General features: G+C 37.0%; 1 protein-coding gene across 1 annotated transcript in view; it reads right to left on the bottom strand.

The window, feature by feature from the left end:
* Window positions 1-6,339: 6,339 nt before the first annotated feature.
* Window positions 6,340-18,847, bottom strand: part of ABCC4 (ATP binding cassette subfamily C member 4 (PEL blood group)) — a 263,208-nt gene continuing 250,700 nt past the window's right edge. The window contains exons 30-31 of the mRNA XM_063425748.1: window positions 11,571-11,705; window positions 6,340-7,272 (exon numbers count right to left, since the gene is read on the bottom strand). Coding sequence (XP_063281818.1) covers window positions 7,186-7,272; window positions 11,571-11,705 — 222 coding nt within the window. The 3' untranslated portion in view covers window positions 6,340-7,185. The remainder of the gene's footprint in view (window positions 7,273-11,570; window positions 11,706-18,847) is intronic.

The following is an 18,847-nucleotide window of genomic DNA, read 5'->3' as shown; positions in this document are numbered from 1 at the left end:
GTGCAGCAGTAGCAACTTTAGTGGTCAGGTAAGACAGCCACTAGAGGTGGATTTAAAAGTGGAGGAGGGGAGAGTATCAGTCTCCCCTATTGAGGGCACTAATCACTATAGTAAAAGCGAGTGTAGAGTATAAAAAATACAAATTTATTATGCAATTCATATAAAAATCATAATATTCAAGCAGTGCAATTCCAAGACCAATTAGTTAAAAACCAGCTACTGGCACACAAGAAAAAAGATGTTTCCAAATAGCCCTGGGTCGCGACTCCAAGGGCTAAAAATACTTGCGGCTTTCTAATGGTAAAATGAACGGTCTCTGGACTGCTGTGAAAACAAGGATTCAGGCTCAACGCGTTTCGTCCCGCGCCTTTCGGGACTTCCTCAGGAGCTGTGGATGCATCCACTAATTGGTCTTGGAATTGCACTGCTTGAATATTATGATTTTTATATGAATTGCATAATAAATTTGTATTTTTTATACTCTACACTCGCTTTTACTATAGTGATTAGCGCCCTCAATAGGGGAGACTGATACTCTCCCCTCCTCCACTTTTCAGTTCTTTGTGTATAGGCTTTTTCGGGGTGTGCCTATTATGAGTGGCAGCTTTTCTACTGTAGAATCCTTTTTTATAACCTAGAGTCTGGATCTTTTTTCTATTTCCAGAGGTGGATTTATACTTACAATGCAAAAATTGCAGCTTCTAAAAAAAAAAAAACAAAAAAAAAAAAACAGCACCCAGACCAGCTGCGTGTGACAGGAGCACAAATATTCTAAACTCCCTACTGGGATTCTCTCTAAAACAAGTAGTTGAGGAGCCAACTTGTAAGGAGGCCATACTAGATTTAGTGTTAACAAATTGAGATTTGGTATCTGATATTACTGTAGGTGAAAGTTTAGGATCTAGTGATCACCAGTCAGCGTGGTTTAATATAAGAACAGTGACTAAGTCACACCACACAAAAACAAAAGTTTTAGACTTTAGAAAAACAGACTTTTCTAAAATTAGAATATGACTCAGGGATAGGCAACCTTCGGCTCTGCAGATGTTTTGGACTACACCCCCCATGATGATTTGCCAGCATTATGTGTGTAAGATCATTATGGGGGATGTAGTCCACAACATCTGGAGAGCTGAAGGTTGCCTATCCCTGGAATATGTGTAAAGGAGTCATTATCAGACTGGAGCAATTTAAATGGCGTCCAAGAGAAATGGGATTATTTAAAAATTGCACTTCAGAAAGAGCAGAAAAATTAAGAAACCACTGTGGTACTCCGCAGAAGTGGCCAAAATAGTAAAAAAACTAAAAGTTAGCATTTAGTAATTATAAACAAAAACAGAGTGAGGAAGATAGACAGATCTATAGGATTAGGCAGAAAAAGGCTAAGCAAGTTATACAAGCTTCCAAGTCACACACAGAAGAGAAAATAGCAGTCAGTAGAAAAAGGGGACAAAACATTTTTTAGATACATAAATGAGAAAAAGAAAGTAAAACAAGGATTAGTTAGATTAAAAACAAAAGAAGGAAGGTATGTAGAAGAGGATAAATGTCTAGCTGACTGCCTCAATGAATATTTTTGTTCAGTATTTACAGATGAAAATGAAGGAAAGGGACACCTCAGTTAGGAAAAGGACAAATGAGTAATTTGTTACCTGTGAGTTTACAGAGGAAGAAGTTTTATTTCAACTGTCAAAGGTAAAAACAAATAAGTTACGGGGACCTGATGGAATACACCCAAAGCTATTAAAATAGCTTAAGAAATAAAAAACAGATAGGGGGCGCTCCAAATTGTGGGTGAGAACAAGAAAATAACAAAGTAAATACTTATTCACACTTTTTCTTCAACTTATATGTACACCACCTAGATATAAAAAACAACAATACATAGCATAATACTGTATGGTGGATACATTAATAACGATTTGAAGATTGCCAACTCACAATTTCCAGAGCCACGTTTAGTAGGCTCTGACTATAATAGCATGCTCTGATGCCTCTGAAAATGCACCTCCACTCCTCTCCTAATGCAAATAACCCGACTGGTACCAGGAATCAGCAGGAAAAAATAATTTGCAGGTCCGGAGTTTTGAAGTACTTAAAATGACTTTTAATCAAAAGTATATTTAAAATAAACAATATTTATGTGATATTGTTTTTAATAATATTATTATTGTTTATTTTAATTTAAGTATTAAATTTATGAGAGAAAAGAAAATCTAAAAATGATTTGGTATCTCAAGCTCACTATGGATACCAGAAGGTCTACGGGTGTGTAACTTGAAAATCCATTTAACTTCACAATCGCTACCCTAATAACAAAGAAATATAGGAGTGGCGCTTAAGGATAAAGGTAGTAAACGGTGCTGCTATATCGCTACCTGGTTTCACAAACCTATCAATGCCTTGTACAGACAATTTAGAAACATCTGATTTTTTGCACATAAAGAAGTGAAATGCTATGGAAGAATTAACATCATTGCGTTCAAGGCATTAATATGCTCACATATTCCATTCTTTAGCAATCTCGTAGTTTGACCAACAAATAAATCTTGCTATACACAAGTTTAAAAGGAATGGACATGAATTAAGAAACAACTCATGTATATAGCAGCTTTGTCAGTACGCAAACAGTAAATGCCAATATAAGTTATTTCTGTAATTTTCTTCAATAGGTAAACGGAAAACACCAATATAAGTTATTTCCATGGGTTGGAAACAAACCAGAGTTGTTTAGCAGATCACTTTTTTGCAATATAAGACACTACACACTCTCAAGGGAAAACAAACAAAAACTTTATGTTACTTTAAGACATGGTTATTTATGTGAATATGGAACAGCTCTGCATCTTAATACAGTGACTTATGGCATAATTTTGAATATTATACATTTTCTTCAAAATAAATATAGCTTATCTTGCACAAATCAGGTTTGTGGAAGTTAAATCACAATAAGAATATTTGAATACTACTGAACAAATACACCAAATTTACAAACATGTATTTTATATACTGAATATTACTATTTGAATTAATAGACAACAGTGCCAGCCTTTGTGCTTAGACATTCCTTTAAGTTGCCTTATTGGCAGTGTTGCAGCATTAAAGCAGTACTTCTATGCACTTTCATAGTCAAATATTACCCTGTAGCTGTTACTAAGTGGAATATATAGTGGGGAAAAAAATGACATTGTATAGAAACAGATCCAGTGAAGTACAGATGGTCTTGCTTTAAAAACACATTTTCTTTGGTGAAAATAATAATGGAAACAACACTTTATGTATTCTAAAGAAAACTCCTTTGCCGAAGAAAATAGACACTTAAAATCTCTAGGTAATAACAAGAACATGATAAGTAACTTCATAATACAAAAAAAGTCAAAGATAAAATATGCTGTCTTCCAAAATTATAAATCCTACGGGTGTGTTCTTTTTGTGAATGTGTTACCCAGTCTCCTTACCTTTAAAAGGTACACATTTTTACTTAAAACAATAAAGTTAATCCAAACTTTTTTACCCAAGAGAGGAAATGTTTTTTTTAAAGGTTGAGAGAGACTGATTAGGGCTATGGTAAAGAAGGAGCACTTTAGGATTTACACCTACTGCTGAAGAATCACCATTGCCAGGACATTGAATTTTGCAAGCAGAAAGCAAGGTCAAAACATTTCCATCTTAGCAGTAAACAAATTCAGACAGAACATTTACAACATCAGTGGGTAGGCCTCTTCTAGTACAAATGGGTTAAAGATGACAAGAATTTAGTTTTTATTTTATTTATTTTTTTTTTAAAAGGGAAGCATCAGACGATTCAAATCATGTCAACTAAATATCGCTTTTAAAGTTATATTACTAGTGTGACTGCATTGGCTGGTTGGATGTTACATTTAATGCTGCTACTTTAAAACAAATGTGCAGCTTCAAAAAAAAAAAAAACCCTAAATAAATAAAAGTTGCTATACCATAATACTGACGTAATGAAACCACCTGTCATTGTTATGTTCCATATATTTTTAAAATTGAAATATAATAATCATTCATAAGCCACTTTATATGGCCACTGCAATAAATTACAAGCCAAACCATTTATGAATTTTACAATGTACAACATTTGCAATTTACAAATCAAATGTGTATAATTATGAACTAAAATATAAACCAGCTTGTTTACATGCCCATTTTTCTTTCAAATGCTGCACGCAATATCTCACAAATTAAAAAAACCAACCCACCTCCCCCCCGAAAAACCCCTAGTTGATTTATTATATATTCTATTTTATATTTGGTTAGCTTGTAAAGATTGTACGTGCAATATGCTTTCCAGTACAGCATAAAAAAAATTAAAAATAAAAATATTATTCAAAATGTACATTTAAAAATATAGATTTTTAAATACTCAACATTTCATAATAGCTGTCTAAATACAATGTAAATGCTTGCAAGAAATAAGTAGATGTATGTTCTATTCTTTTCAAGCAGAATAACACATTGGTAATTACTTGTTAATAACTATTGTAGTGTTATTGATACTTAGAACATTTTATCAGCAATACACATGTACAGGGTGGGCCAAAATTCAGAGTAGGAGTCAATAACTTTTTTATTAAAGAACCAATTTCAATGATATTACACACAACGGGCGCTTAGTGTATAGAGATTTGTTTGACTAGGTCCGTAAGATGACATCTTTTAAATGTGCTCAATTTGCCATCAGGCTCTCTTGCTGTTCATAACATTAGTTAAGGTTTGAGGATCTAGCACTCAAATTTCTGCATGGATATTCTCCTTGAACTGATCAAATGTACATGGTTTGTTTATGTACATCCGCTCATTCAGATATTCCGATTGTAAGTAATCAGGAGCTGAAAGGTCAGGTGAACTTGGCAGCCAATTAATCTGGGAATTTCTTGAAATGATCTGCTTTCTGAACAGTTGTCGCAGAAGGCACATTGTGTTCCTGGCTGTATGGGCAGTAGCGCCATTGTGTTGAAACCACAATTCAAGACAATTTTCCTATTTGCGTCAGAATAACAGACCGGCCATTTTGAAAATGAAATTTCACTAATTATACTTGTTCCTTTGTGAAATCATTCATGATGAATTTCTTAAGACTCAATTATATGTACCCGCAACAACAAATAACTGTACTACTAACAAATATGTTATTTACCTGTCAATTCCTACTCTGAATTTTGGCCCACCCTTTATATGTACGTAAAATTAAGCAACCAACAGCACAGGTTGAACATCACATATAGTTTTGCACGATTTTACATATTGTGATAGCACATTCTGCTTCTTTCTAGATATAATATATGATTAAAAAAAAACAAGTTTGATAAGAATTACATAATTTAATGGGTTTTAAACGATCCTGAAATTAAAACAATGTTACCCACAACTAACAGATAAACTAAAAACAGCTACACATTTTTTTTTTTTTTTTAAATTGCCAAAACATTAATGGAAAAAGTTTGGTAACCTGAAAGAAATATAAATATATATATATTTTCTTTACTAAACCACAAATTATGGAGCGTAAATGTTTGGAATGTTTGCATATATTTCTGAATGCTATAAAGCAACCATTAACATATGCAAGAGCAGTCTTAACATAAAGATCCCACTTACAACAGGATCATGTTAACCTGCAGTTAACGGTATCAATAGAAGTTTATGTAGGCACCTTTTTATATAAAACCATTACAAAGAAGATAAATCACGGAGCAAACGTAAACATGGGATACATTCCAACAGTGTAAGGCACATCTATATTTGGTAGGGCAAGCTGGGATGTTAGATTATTAAACTTTTTACACGACAATAGTATGTCATTGAAAGTAAAGTAATAAACTCTCCTGAGAAATATGTATTTTCTTGCATAAATAATTTGCTTTGGTTTCACTAACAAAGTGGCATCTATTTTTACATTAGAGAAATGAAATTTGTAGATTTTGCTGAAGGATATTCAAATGTCACCTGTTTTGTGAAAATCAGCTAGACATGAACTAGTTAAACAGACACTCCAAGTACCAACACAACTTATTTGCATTTGATAGATTTTGGCCTCATATTTATGCTGTGATTTCCGGAAATTTTAAATAAATACAGTATGAATATGTGGCTAAACTCTATCAAATGTACTTAAAGGAAAACTGAAACCGTTATTTACTACTTAAAATAGAAGATTTTGTGTAATTCCTTGTTATTCTGTTTTCGTAATAACTCTTTTTTAGTGAATCTTCTCTCTTACCTTTGCTCTGCAATGGTGGTCATCTCTAGTCCCTAGTACTCTTTGGCTAAGAAGACCAAATTTTATTTTCTAGGATAAGCCCAAAGAGTTAAAATAATGGTTTACTTAAATGTATACATTACAAACTAATACACACAAATGCTACCATACAAGTGATCTTTAAAAAAAAGAAAAAATAATAGCGAACAAGTATGACAGTTTTCCTTTAAGTTAGTGCCTGAATGAGCGCAGAATGTCCATTTTAGATAATTATTGATCATGGTGATCATGGTGGCAGCTCTCTTTTTGCGGCAGGGTCCCAAACATGGCAATAGCAAAATATAGCCATTTTACAGACACACAAATAAGGGTATACACAGTGTAAATTTGTCAAACCACTTTGTAGAGGAGTGCATTATATATATATATTTTTATATAGGAGTGATTCCTTATGAGACTCATTTTATATTATTGATAATGCCCAAAGAATTCCTGGTTGTAATTGGTGGAGCAGGCAAAGTTGACATGGGTCACATTAAATGACAAATAGCCCCAGGTAGCATAGGTTAAGCAAAAACGTGAAATAAAAGTGATCTATACCACCAACAGTCATGGGCGGATAAAAACGCTTGCAAAATGTAAAATATGGTGCGGCTGTTCTGTTCATTAAGGCAGTTGATGATCACCACGAAAAAAACATGTCCATATTCCTGACGGAGTTGAATATGGCTGCAATGTTATCCATCACAATGTAAAATAATACAATGTGTGCAAAACATTGCAGTGCTTTGCTAATACAGTTATGTCACGAAAAGAAGACTACGAGAACGCTGGAATTTTAAAAAACAAAACAAAAAAAACATTAAACTTAAACAAGTGTTCCAAGCAAGTCTCGTGGCAAAAGGCACAATGGTACCTAGTACAAGTGAATGGTTTTCCTGTAAGCAATACAAATGTAATCACAGAGCAGTTTCAAAGATAATAAATGGTTCATTGTCTTTTGAGCTTTTCTGTGGGCTTCTTTGCTGGTTTTTATTCAAATAAATCTAAAACAAAAACAAAAAACAAACAGTGTTAGCTGTAATGTGAAAAATAAGTCTTTTTCTTACATTTTTCTTTTTTTTTTTTTATCACAAGTTTTCTAATAGGGATGGTCTTGGATTGCCTGACATAAGGCAAACAATTTAATCCTCACAAGATCCACAAACATGCTGTCACAAAAATCAGTGAATTAATTGGCAACCAACAGATCAAGTGCATTTTCTTTCACCATTACTCGATGTAAGCTATTGCCGTATTACACTGATAAGTCGAAATCACTTTACAAACCCAAAGCAGCCAGATAAAATAAACAGGGTGACAAAAGAAGCATGGATTCTGGCGTCAGCAAAAATAGGGTTTCTCATTTTCACACATAAAACCAAACACAATGGCTTTGGATGTTAATATCGGGTTGTAATCCCTGCATTTTACAAACTATGATTGGCAAGCATTGAAACTTCAAGGTACATGTATTGGAAATATCGCCGTGTTTAATTTGTACTTCAGAGCAGTTATATTGCCAATAGAAATGAGATCTTTGGATAGCGTATCAAAATAATGAAGCAGAAAGCTAAAGCTTTAACAAAGACTCATCCTACCAACTTCTATAAAATGTAAGATGATACTAAATAATAGAAGAGGGATTTTTTGTTGGCGTGCCTTTCACTTAAGAATTCTCCTGATTTCCAGCTGAACGAGAGGAAGATACCGGCTTCCTGATAAATGTATGATCCCAATATAAAGGGAATGAAACGCTGTCAAGTTTCACTGTCCCACAATTGGCCGTTTTTAGGAGCTGTATCATATCTCGCTGCTTTGACAGATCCGCATAACAAAATGAAATAATGTCAAGACTTGTGTGCGCTTATCTACAAGTCTGTATGGGTAAAAAAGGACGTGAGATGCAATGTATTCTACCCCAATCCCACAGACAAAAAGAAGAAGTTTTGTTTAAGTCCTTGAAAAAGAAAAATGCAAAGCTGACATCTGTCATGAGTCGGACCTAAAATAAAATATGCAAGGCCCGAGAAATATGTTTACAATGTGTGTGTAGAAAGACTTGCCACAAAGTGATGTTTGTTTGACAATGCATTTTTATAGAATGTTTAATGTGATTTCTTTATCTAGGATAAAGTATACACTTTAGGCCTTCTGAACAAGTTGTACTATATTGAAATGGAAATGATGTGGAAGAGCTAATATAGAGTGCACGGATGACCTTTCATTTCAAATAAACTCACAATGCAAAAAATATACACAAAACAAAGCTAGAAATAACCAAACAATGTTCTAAAACGTCCTCATATTATATATGTCTGTGTTTGTCCCTTTTCCTCTCGGAGAAGCACATTCTCAGTGTTACTAATAACATAGCTGTAAAGACACTAACATAGCAGTTCAGAGAGTTCAGTTGGTTAGTGCAACATCTGTACTATCTGTTCAAACCTCTGACAGGGACTACTTTTCCATTTTATAAAACGACTCCTACGGAGTTGGATAATAGGAACTTCTATTGCTTATACTTTACTTACAATTTGTGCTTTGATATTTGCTATTATTATCTGGCTGTATTAGATAGAAATTGCACAGCAGAATACCTGTTCAATTTGGTTGATCTCATCTATCTGATTGGTATCGTTTTTATATCTGGAATGTTATTACTGCACTGTTTTTCCTATGTTTTTTTACTTGGAAATATTCAGATTCAAATATTACTAATCTAAGCAATATATTTTTACAATAATTGATTTTTGATTAAATATCAAATAGGCATTGTTGCTGATGTAGTAAAGAGAAACAAAATAACCTTTAACCCCTTAAGGACCGGACTGTTTTTGCGATGTTGTACATTTGCGACCAGGCATCTTTTTACACTTTTGTGGTTTTTGTGTTTAGCTGTAATTTTCCGCTCTCTCATTTACTGTTCCCATACAAATTATATATTGTTTTTTTTTCAGGACAAAAGGGGCTTTCTTTACATACCATTATTTATATAATCTCATGTAATTTAATTTTTAAAAAATGAAAAAATATGATGAAAAATTTAAAAATTTAAAAAAATACATGTTTTTTGACTTTTATGTGAAAAATCTTTTACTCATCTACAAAAGCGAATGAAAAAAACTGCTAAATAGATTTAAAATTTTGTCCTGAGTTTAAAAATACCCAGTGTTTACATGCTTTTTGCTATTTTTTTGCATGTTATAGGGCTATAAGTACAAGTAGGATATTGCGGTTTCAAAACATACATTTTTAAAATGTATCAATAGTGACATTGTAACACTATTATCTGTCATAAATCGCTGAATAACACCCCACATGTACATATTTTTTTTAAAGTAGACAACCCAGGGTATTCAATATGGGGTATGTCCAGACTTTTTTAGTAGCCACTTAGTCGCAAACACTGGCCAAAGTTAGCGTTCATAAAACAGTACCCCCCATGTACAGGTTTTAGGGTGTCGTAGAACGTTACAGGGTAAAATACAGTGATAGCAAATTCAATTCTCTGGACTTTCGGCCTGGGTTGGCAGGCAGGTCCCTTAAATTGCAATCAATAAAATAACTTAATTATGTAAAAATATTACATAAATACGCACATAGAATTTAAATATATATGCATATTTATATATTTATATAATTATTTATGTAATTTTGTATATGGACATATGAATAGTTCGTATTCTTTTTATTTATTTATATATGCATAGATATATATATATATATATATACAATTTCATTCTAAGTGTATTTTGATATAAATATATATATATTAATGTCAAAATACAGTTAGAATAAAATTTCGTATAGATATAATTTTTTTAAAAATGTTTTATTATTATTTTTACATGTTTCATTTAATTTAAATTACTTATTATTTGTATTTTATAATAATATATATATATATATACACAATATATATAGTTATTATATATATTATATATACGTGTAATTTAATTATAAGTGTATTTTTATATTAATATATGTACATATTAATATAAAAATACACTTAGTATGACATTATATATATATGATATATAGACATATATTATATAGGTATAATATATGTCTATATATCATATATATATATACACATATATAATTTATTTATTTTTTATTAACTTTAACTTTAATTTTTTTTCTGATTTTACACTTGCAGGGAGACTGCCTATCAGCACAGACAGTCCCCCTGCAGGCAGACACTAGGACACCTATTGTGACCATGTGGTCGCCTTGTTGGGCGATCACATGGCCACAGGGGTCCTAATTCGCCATGGGGAGACTGTCTGGGCTGCAGGCCTCCCCACAACGGGAGCACCGCCGATCGCCGCCGGGGGAACGACGGCGATCGGGTAAGTACATCTTAAATTTAGGACGGTTCAGGGCCATCGTCGGTCGGCAAGGGAAAAATGCCGATGACGGTCCTGAACCGTCCTGCGTCCTTAAGGGGTTAAAGCATTATACGAATATTGCGTAAAATATTACAAAAACTGAACTGAAAAAGTAAACAAATAAAAAGTGACATACCTCCAAACTATTGCTTGGTGTGCTGCATAGTTAATCTGCCTGTACATAAAGGCAGGACCATCCCATACTCCAATCAGAAGTGCCCAATTCTGGCCTATGTCGACTGATCTTATAACAAACTGTTCCCAAGCCGGAGTTTACAGGATAGGTAGTTTATCCCCCAATAAAAGTTCCAATTGTTCATAGGATGATTGGAACTGCATTATAGACAGACAGTAGCCATATCGTGTCTGATATCAGTTTATACACAGTCTGTGTTTAATGAATGGGTCGTGTTTTACCTCTGACCGATTTGTGGACAATGTATATACAGATCACAGCTTATCTCTCTCCAAGGACAGTCTTCCCTATTATGTGTGTGGTGTACACAACTGATTGATAGTCTATGAGGGTCTCCTTCTAGAAGCAGCAGTTTTTGTTTACACATTTCTCTTATCTGAGACAGTTGCTCAGGTTATTCTAAACACACTAGATTTCGCAGCAATACAGTAAATCACAGCTAATCATACTGGCCAATATGACAGGCAAGAATGTCCATAAAACAAGAAACATTTTAGGAATCAATGCTAACTAAAATTTAATTTTATTTAAAAAAAAAAAAAAGTAAAAAATAATAAATAAATGGAAACAAAATTTGTGTGTATGTGTGTATATGTATATATAATTTTTTATTTTATGGTGTAGCATCACAGATTACACAGATATGGTGATTTGGCATAAAAACGATTGGATCTAGGGATAGACCAGTGTAATACTATTGTTACAGAATGCTCACCTCTTTGGCAACTTGAGTTAGTGCAGCAGCTTCTGCTTTCCCCACCTGCTGCACCATTCTATAGAAGAGGCTCTCCTTATTCTCTAGCAGAATGTATGGCTCGTCATACTCTTTCACTCTTCCTGAATCCAACACCTGAAAGGTTACAAAACAAGTTAAAATGTAGAGCAAATGATCTGTGTATTTCAAACATAATATTACTGCTTTAAAGGACCACTTCCACCCTATAAGGACTTCAGCTCATTTACGTTGTTATGGAAGCTGGCGTGTTGGGTGCCTCTTCTTACATTCAGGGGTTAAATAGTTTGGCCACACCCCAACCCTGAACTTGTGGTTCCTGCACCGCAGCATCTCTGCCTTGTAGATTCCTTCCTCTCTGCACTGTATAGCTTGAAAGTGTGAGCTGACTCTCTTAATGATTGCCAGGAAACAAACCACTTGCACTCTGGTTCCACCTATCGCTTAGTGGCTGCCTGATTAAGTCTTCCTCTTCCTCTCTTTCTGCAGCATACTGAGGAAGGAAGCCAGACGTGCCAACTCAAACAAAGGTACCCGGAAACCCTGCTCCACAACAACTTAAATGTGCTTTATTAGGGTGGTGGGATATTTCATTAACATATCAAGCTCTATATAAGAGCTACCTATATTGCGGTTAAATACTAGTAGCAGTAGTAAATAAATGTTCAGAGCCTAACACCAGAATCCAGTCATGCCTCTGTACGATTTTTACGCAGTAAGGATTCGGCCATATCACTATAACACCACCACATTGTTACAATTGCTACCAAACATTTCCTCAGAGCATGGTAATGGAAGTCATGCACGTTAGACTGTGTGCAACTCTATATGATTTTACACACCCATGAACAAACCCACCTGCTAACACTATAACAATTTGTGTTATTAGACAATATACAGATGATATACTGTTGTGCTCAAAAGTGTGCATACCCTAGGGAAAAATGGAAATGTATGTACCAATTTTAAAGAAAACATGAGTTAGCAGGCAAACACATTTCTTTTATTTCTTATGGGATTTGTGTTCAACTGTAGATTATAACAGAATGGCACAAGCATAAAACAAAACATGACAAGAAAGAAAAAACGAAATTACCCCCTGTTCAAAAATCTGCATGCCCTTAGTTCTCAATTCTATGTATTACCCCCTTTAGCATCAAATAATTACTTGCAGTCTTTTGTAATAGTTGTCTATGAGTCCCCTAATTCTTACAGGTGGTATTGCTGCCCATTTGTCTCGGCAAAATACCTCCAGGTCATGCAAAGTCTTTGGTCGTCTTGCATGAACCACAGGTTTGAGATCTCCCCAGAGTGGCTCGATGAGATTAGGGTCAGGAGGCTGTGATGGCCACTCCAGGACCTTCAACTTTTTCTGCTGTAACCACTGGAGGGTCAACTTGGCCTTGTGCTTTGTCATTGTCATGCAGGTAAGTCCAAGAGCGTCCCATGCGCAGCCTTCGTGCAGAAGAATGCAAATTGTCTGCCAGTGTTTTCTGACATGCTGCATTCATCGTGCCATTAATTTTCACAAGATTCCTAGTGCCTTTAGAGCTCACACACCCCAAAACAAGAGTGAGCCACCACCATGCTTCACAGTGGGGATTGTATTCTTTTCACTATAGGCCTTGTTGATGCCTCTCCAAACATAGTGCTTATGGTTGTGACCATAAAGCTCTATTTTGATCTCGTCACTCCAAATTACAGTGTGCCAAAAGCTGTGAGGCGTGTCAAGGTGTTGTCAGGCATATTGTAACCAGGCTTTTTTTGTGGCATTGGCGCATTAAAGGCTTCTTTCTGGCAACTCGACCATGCAGCTCATTTTTGTTCAAGTATCGTCCTATTGTGCTCCTTGAAACAACCACACCGTCTTTTTCCAGAGCAGCCTGTATTTCTCCTGAGGTTACCTGTGGGTTTTTATTTGTATCATGAGCAACTCTTCAGGCAGTTGTGGCTGAAATATTTCTTCTTTTACCTGACCTTGGCTTGGCCTCAAGAGATCCCTGAATTTTCCATTTCTTAATAAGTGATTGAACAATACTGACTGGCATTTTTTTTTTATTTTTATTTTTTTTATATTCTTTATTTTTGTTGTGCGGTTAATAACAAACGGGCCCTTGGTGCCACAATAGCAGTCCAGGGCAAAACAATCATATACAGTTTCAACGTGGCTAACAATAATTCTGCACACATTTTTAATTTTTTAGAGAGATAAGTCAAACGTCGTGTTGTCAAGTAGGGCATACGTGACATAGCAATGGTCATATCGGGTAACTGATGGGTCAGGTATGCTGTTGGTGTTACATGACAGTTTTAGAGAATCCTGCCTTCCCTATGCTCTGTGGGTGGAGGTGATATCGGGACAGCTAATCTCATGCCACTTAGCCACATTCATAAGATAGGGTACCTGCTAGGAGCTAGTCGTCTAGGTGATCACTGTCAGTGTATGTTAGTCTCGCTAGGACTATTGCTGGGGCCAGGAGTTTGATGCCCGGCTAAAGGGCTGCTTGTGTCAGTCGTTGATGTGCTTCTGTCGGGTATGGGGGGGTTAGTGCGCAGTCAGATAGTCGCTTTACGGGGGTGTGCGTGCATACAAAAAGAAATAGGAATACAAATACACAACTTGTGGTAGTTTAGGGTAACTGAGAGTAACTATGGGTGTTGGGTACCCCGTATCATATGGAAGAGTTCAGGTGGTGACCGGTGTGGCACCAATCGGTGGAAACTTCCGCGGTACGAAGGTTGTCACCTTTGCCGGGTCCCAGCGTTGAGGTGCAGGAGTGGGCCTTTGGGATCCCTCAGGTGGCAGCGAGTCCAGTGTGAGTCCCATTGTGTGCAACAGAGCCTGAGCTTCCGTGAGGTCGCGGACTGTGTGCTGAGATTCTCCATGTAGGACTACGAGGGTCCGTGACAGCCGCCACTTGTACTGGATGCTCTTCTGCCTAAGGAGGGTGGTAACCGGGCGGAGAGATCTCCGCCATGCCAAGGTCCCTCCCGAGAGGTCTGGATAAAGGGTGAGTTGCGATCCTTCGAAATTGTAAGAGTCCCGGTCTTTGAGAGCCATGAGCATTGCCGCTTTATCCCTGCCATTGCGGAAGCGAACTATTAGATCCCTCGGGGCTGCTGCTGGAGCTTTCGGTGCTTTCGGTATGCGGAAACAGTCCTCCATCGCCATGGATTTGGCCTGCCTTGGGGATAACAGTGCCACCATGAGGCGTCTCAACATATGTGGCAGCTCCTCTGTGGGTATAGCCTCTGGGATGCCCCTGATTTTTAGATTGTTTTTGCGCCGCATGTCTTCCAGTATCGCCAATCTAGTATCGAACGCAGCGTTCTGTTTCTGGAGCCCCTGTATGGTTTGCTGCATGGAGGCAATTTGTTGTGTATGCTCCTCCGTGGACGCTTCTACGGTACCGATCCGGCCTGTCAGGCCCTGGAGGTCTGTGCGTAGGTTCGCCACGTCAGCCAGGATATTGTGCTGAAGCTCCGCCAGCAGAGTTTTCAGCACCGCTGTTGTCACCGGCTCTTTGTCTGGGCTGATCGGTTTCATTGCTGGCGCCATTCTAGACGGCAGATCGTCTTCGTCGTCCTCCAGGGACAGTTCTTCAGACAGGTCTGAGTAGGCCTCAGGGTAGTCGGCCATTTTGGGCCGGCCGGCCTGTTGTGTCTGCCTCAGGAGCACGCCAATGTCTTGGCTTAATCGGGGTATATCGGGCTTTATCTTTTTGTTTTTTCGACCCATGTTGTATCGTGGGTCCACCGTCTGTCTATCCCGGTGTCTCGGTTCGGTAATACTGCGGGTAAAGTTCGTAAGTAACGCGATGTGTCTCGGAGCTCTGAGACCGTGCGGCCATGCAGGTCAGTCGCTTAGCCACGCCCCCGACTGGCATTTTTTTAAGGCTTTGGATATATTTTTAGATCCTTTTTTATCTTTATAATGTTCCATTACCTTGTTACGCAGGTTTTTTTGACAGTTCTTTTCTGCTCCTCATGGCTCAGTATCTATCCTGCTCAGTGCACATATGTGAGAGGTAACAAACTCATTGACTATTTACACACAGACACTAATTGCAATTTAAAAAGCCACAGTTGTGGGATATCAACCTTTAATTCCATTTTAACCTGTGTGTGTCACCTTGTGTGTCTGTAACAAAGCCAAACATTCAAGGGTATGTAAACGTTTGATCAGGGCCATTTGGGTGATAATAAATGGCTTCATATGATCACTATCCTTCAATAAAATACATTATTTTGCATGATCAGTTATATTTTCAAAATCAATGCCACAATTTCACAATTTGCCAGGGTATGCAAACTTTTGAGCTGTGAGTGACACGTAAAGGGACACTGCAGGCACCCGGACCACTTCAGCCTATTGAAGTGGTCTGGGTGCCAACTCCCATCACCCTTAACCCTGCAAGTGTAATTATTGCAGTTTTTATAAACTGGAATAATTACCTTACAGGGTTAAGTCCTCTGGTAGGTAGCCACTAGAGGGACTTCCGGCGTCTTAGACGACTTTGGGTCATCTAAACAACGCTGGAAGGCCTCACGCTATGCATGAGGACCACCAGCGTCTACGGAATCTCCAAAGGAAAGCATTGAATAATGCTTTCCTATGGTGAAATCCTAATGCGAGCGCGCCCATTGCCGTGCACGCGCATTAGGTCTTCCCAGACGACGGACGTCGGCAGGGGAGGAGCGTGGGCGGAACATGCCCCAGCGCCGAGGGACATCTGCGCTGGATTCAGGTAAGTGTCTAAAGGAGTGGGAGGGAGGGAGGGAGGGGCACTCCAAGATTCTACAGTGCAAGAAAAACGGGTTTGTTTTCCTGGTACTAGAGAATCTGTTTAAGTAACTAGTGGTTCAAAGTTGCTGAAATGCAGGGCGTAAGCTAAATTCCAAAAACATGATTCATGTCTCTTACAGACTGATTTGCATTTTTACACATGAAAAAATAATAAAAATAATAATAAGTAATTTTGTGTATACCACATGTGCCAATAGGCTTAACAGCTTTGTTGACCTGCGTTAAAGTTGAATTTCATAGCAATCTGTAATTCAGGATTGTAAATCACAGCTACATCAATTTTCATTAAGGCATTTAAAAGTAATTTGATCTGTTTTATCTTCCCACACAATAATTAAGACATCCTATAATTTGACATTCCAATTTCATACAAGTTACAAAACGAAACTTTTTTTTCTCACTGCAACATTAAAAACAAACAGATGCACTCATATAAGAACGAATTAAATGGACAAAAAAAGTAAAAAATAATGACTATGTCAAGAAACAAAGAATTTCTACGCAATTAATTTGACAAGCCTAATACATTTCCAGAGTGAGAAATAAACAATTTATTGCAATATTTACTTAACACTTTGAGCAGTGACATTGGTTTCATTTTTTTCTCAGGAAGCTCAACAACATTCCTTTAAGAATGAGCAAACTGACGTGTTAATGCTGAAAGTGTATTCATAGTGTTATATTTATTAAAGTGAGAATTCAAAGTGAATTTCAAATTTAAGGTTAAAAGTAGCCGAATTGGAAGCATAGCTGAATTAGAGAATGTTTATGATTTGGCTACTTTTACCTCAAATTTGAAATTCACTTTGGATTCTTAGTTTAGTGAATAGCCCTGTAAATGTTTAAACTTGGTCATTATAGAAACAGTATTACCCTTAACTATGTGAGAGTAAACTCTTGAAATGCTTGGCACCTACAAAACAAACATCAGACACATTGTTGTCAAACCATGAAGAGCCAGACAACCTAAATGCCACTTAATGGTAACAACTACCCAATCCTAGAGATGCCATCCCAAATTGAAAGGATAACCATACATGTATGTTCACGTATGCTCTTTTGAAAGAGCATATGATTCCATTTCTACATTGTACTAGCAGTTTTGCTAGAAAACGCATTGTTTTTTTAGATCAACCTATTTAAAAATAGACTCTATGATGATAATTTGACTGACCAGGGATAGCAAAAAAAGACCTTCAACAGGCAGTCATCTTGTTCTTTTAAGCATAGCATCCACAGCGTATGCACTATGGTTCCTATGGAAACTCCCTAGCCACCGTTGCTAGTGCTGGCTAGGGAGTATAGGAACAGAGTGACTAATGTCACTCCATATAAACGCCAGCATTTCTGCATCACTAAGGAGGTTTGCCCTGCTTGAGGAAGTGTTCCAAACAGGACAAATCAAAGAAGGCTAGAGGAGGAGCTGGGGACCTACAGAAGGTGGGTGTTACATGAAGAGTAACACCTACACAAAGCTGAGGAAATAGCTGCTCTGGAATGGTGAGCAAGTCTCTGTATTTTACATTGAATACATGGTGTATATCTATAATATATGATGTATACAATGTATTTGGGGTAAATTTAGCCAAAGTTCATTTTTACGGTACAGGTTCACTTTAAACATCCATAGCCCTGAAGACCCTCCAAGCCTAAAAACAGTGGCAGGAGCATACCTTCAGTTTACAATTTCGGTTTACAAATTTGGCCCAGTGACAGGCATTAAATTAGCATTAGAGCTCTACTAAAGAGGATTTAAATGCTTCAGTTGCAATGTAGGAGGAAGAATGGATGCAACTTATTGTCTCAGAAATAAGGGAGTTCTACTTGCACCGTAGTGTCTATAATGCCCCTGACTTTAATATTATGCCTCCTAACTCTCATCGAAGAAGTCCAGTAGTAGGACCTACTGGAGTTTGGCAAATAACTCATTTATCGTAGCGATACCTTGATGTAGCATTATAAAATCTTCCTCAGCTGTTTTAACCCAGTTGGTGCTTGCACCACTGATTTGACCACAAGATCAGCCTTGAATAAAGTCTTAATGTCAGTTAACACATTCTGAATGTCTCGTTATGTAGCAGGCGCTCCTTTTAGGCACTGATGGACATGGCACTGGCTCTCAGCCACCATCCTTGGGAACCCTCCATGTCAGAAGGGTCTGGTGGTATAGGCCTCAGGTGGCATTGGAGCAAAGTTCTAAAGTCTTAAGTGGCATTACTCATTTGTTTAGCCTTTACATGAGCCATATTATTTAAATGGACACGCTAAGCACCAGAACCACTAGAAACATAGAATGTGACGGCAAATAAGAACCATTCGGCCCATCTAGTCTGCCCAATTTTCTAAATACTTTCATTAGTCTCTGGCCTTATCTTATAGTTAGGATAGCCTTATGCCTATCCCATGCATGTTTAAACTCCTTTACTGTGTTAACCTCTACCACTTCAGCTGG

Source organism: Pelobates fuscus, chromosome 1 (assembly GCF_036172605.1).
Source record: "Pelobates fuscus isolate aPelFus1 chromosome 1, aPelFus1.pri, whole genome shotgun sequence".
Lineage (NCBI taxonomy): Eukaryota > Metazoa > Chordata > Amphibia > Anura > Pelobatidae > Pelobates > Pelobates fuscus.
The sequence above is the reverse complement of the archived record's forward strand: the minus strand, read 5'-3'. Positions and strand labels throughout refer to the sequence as shown.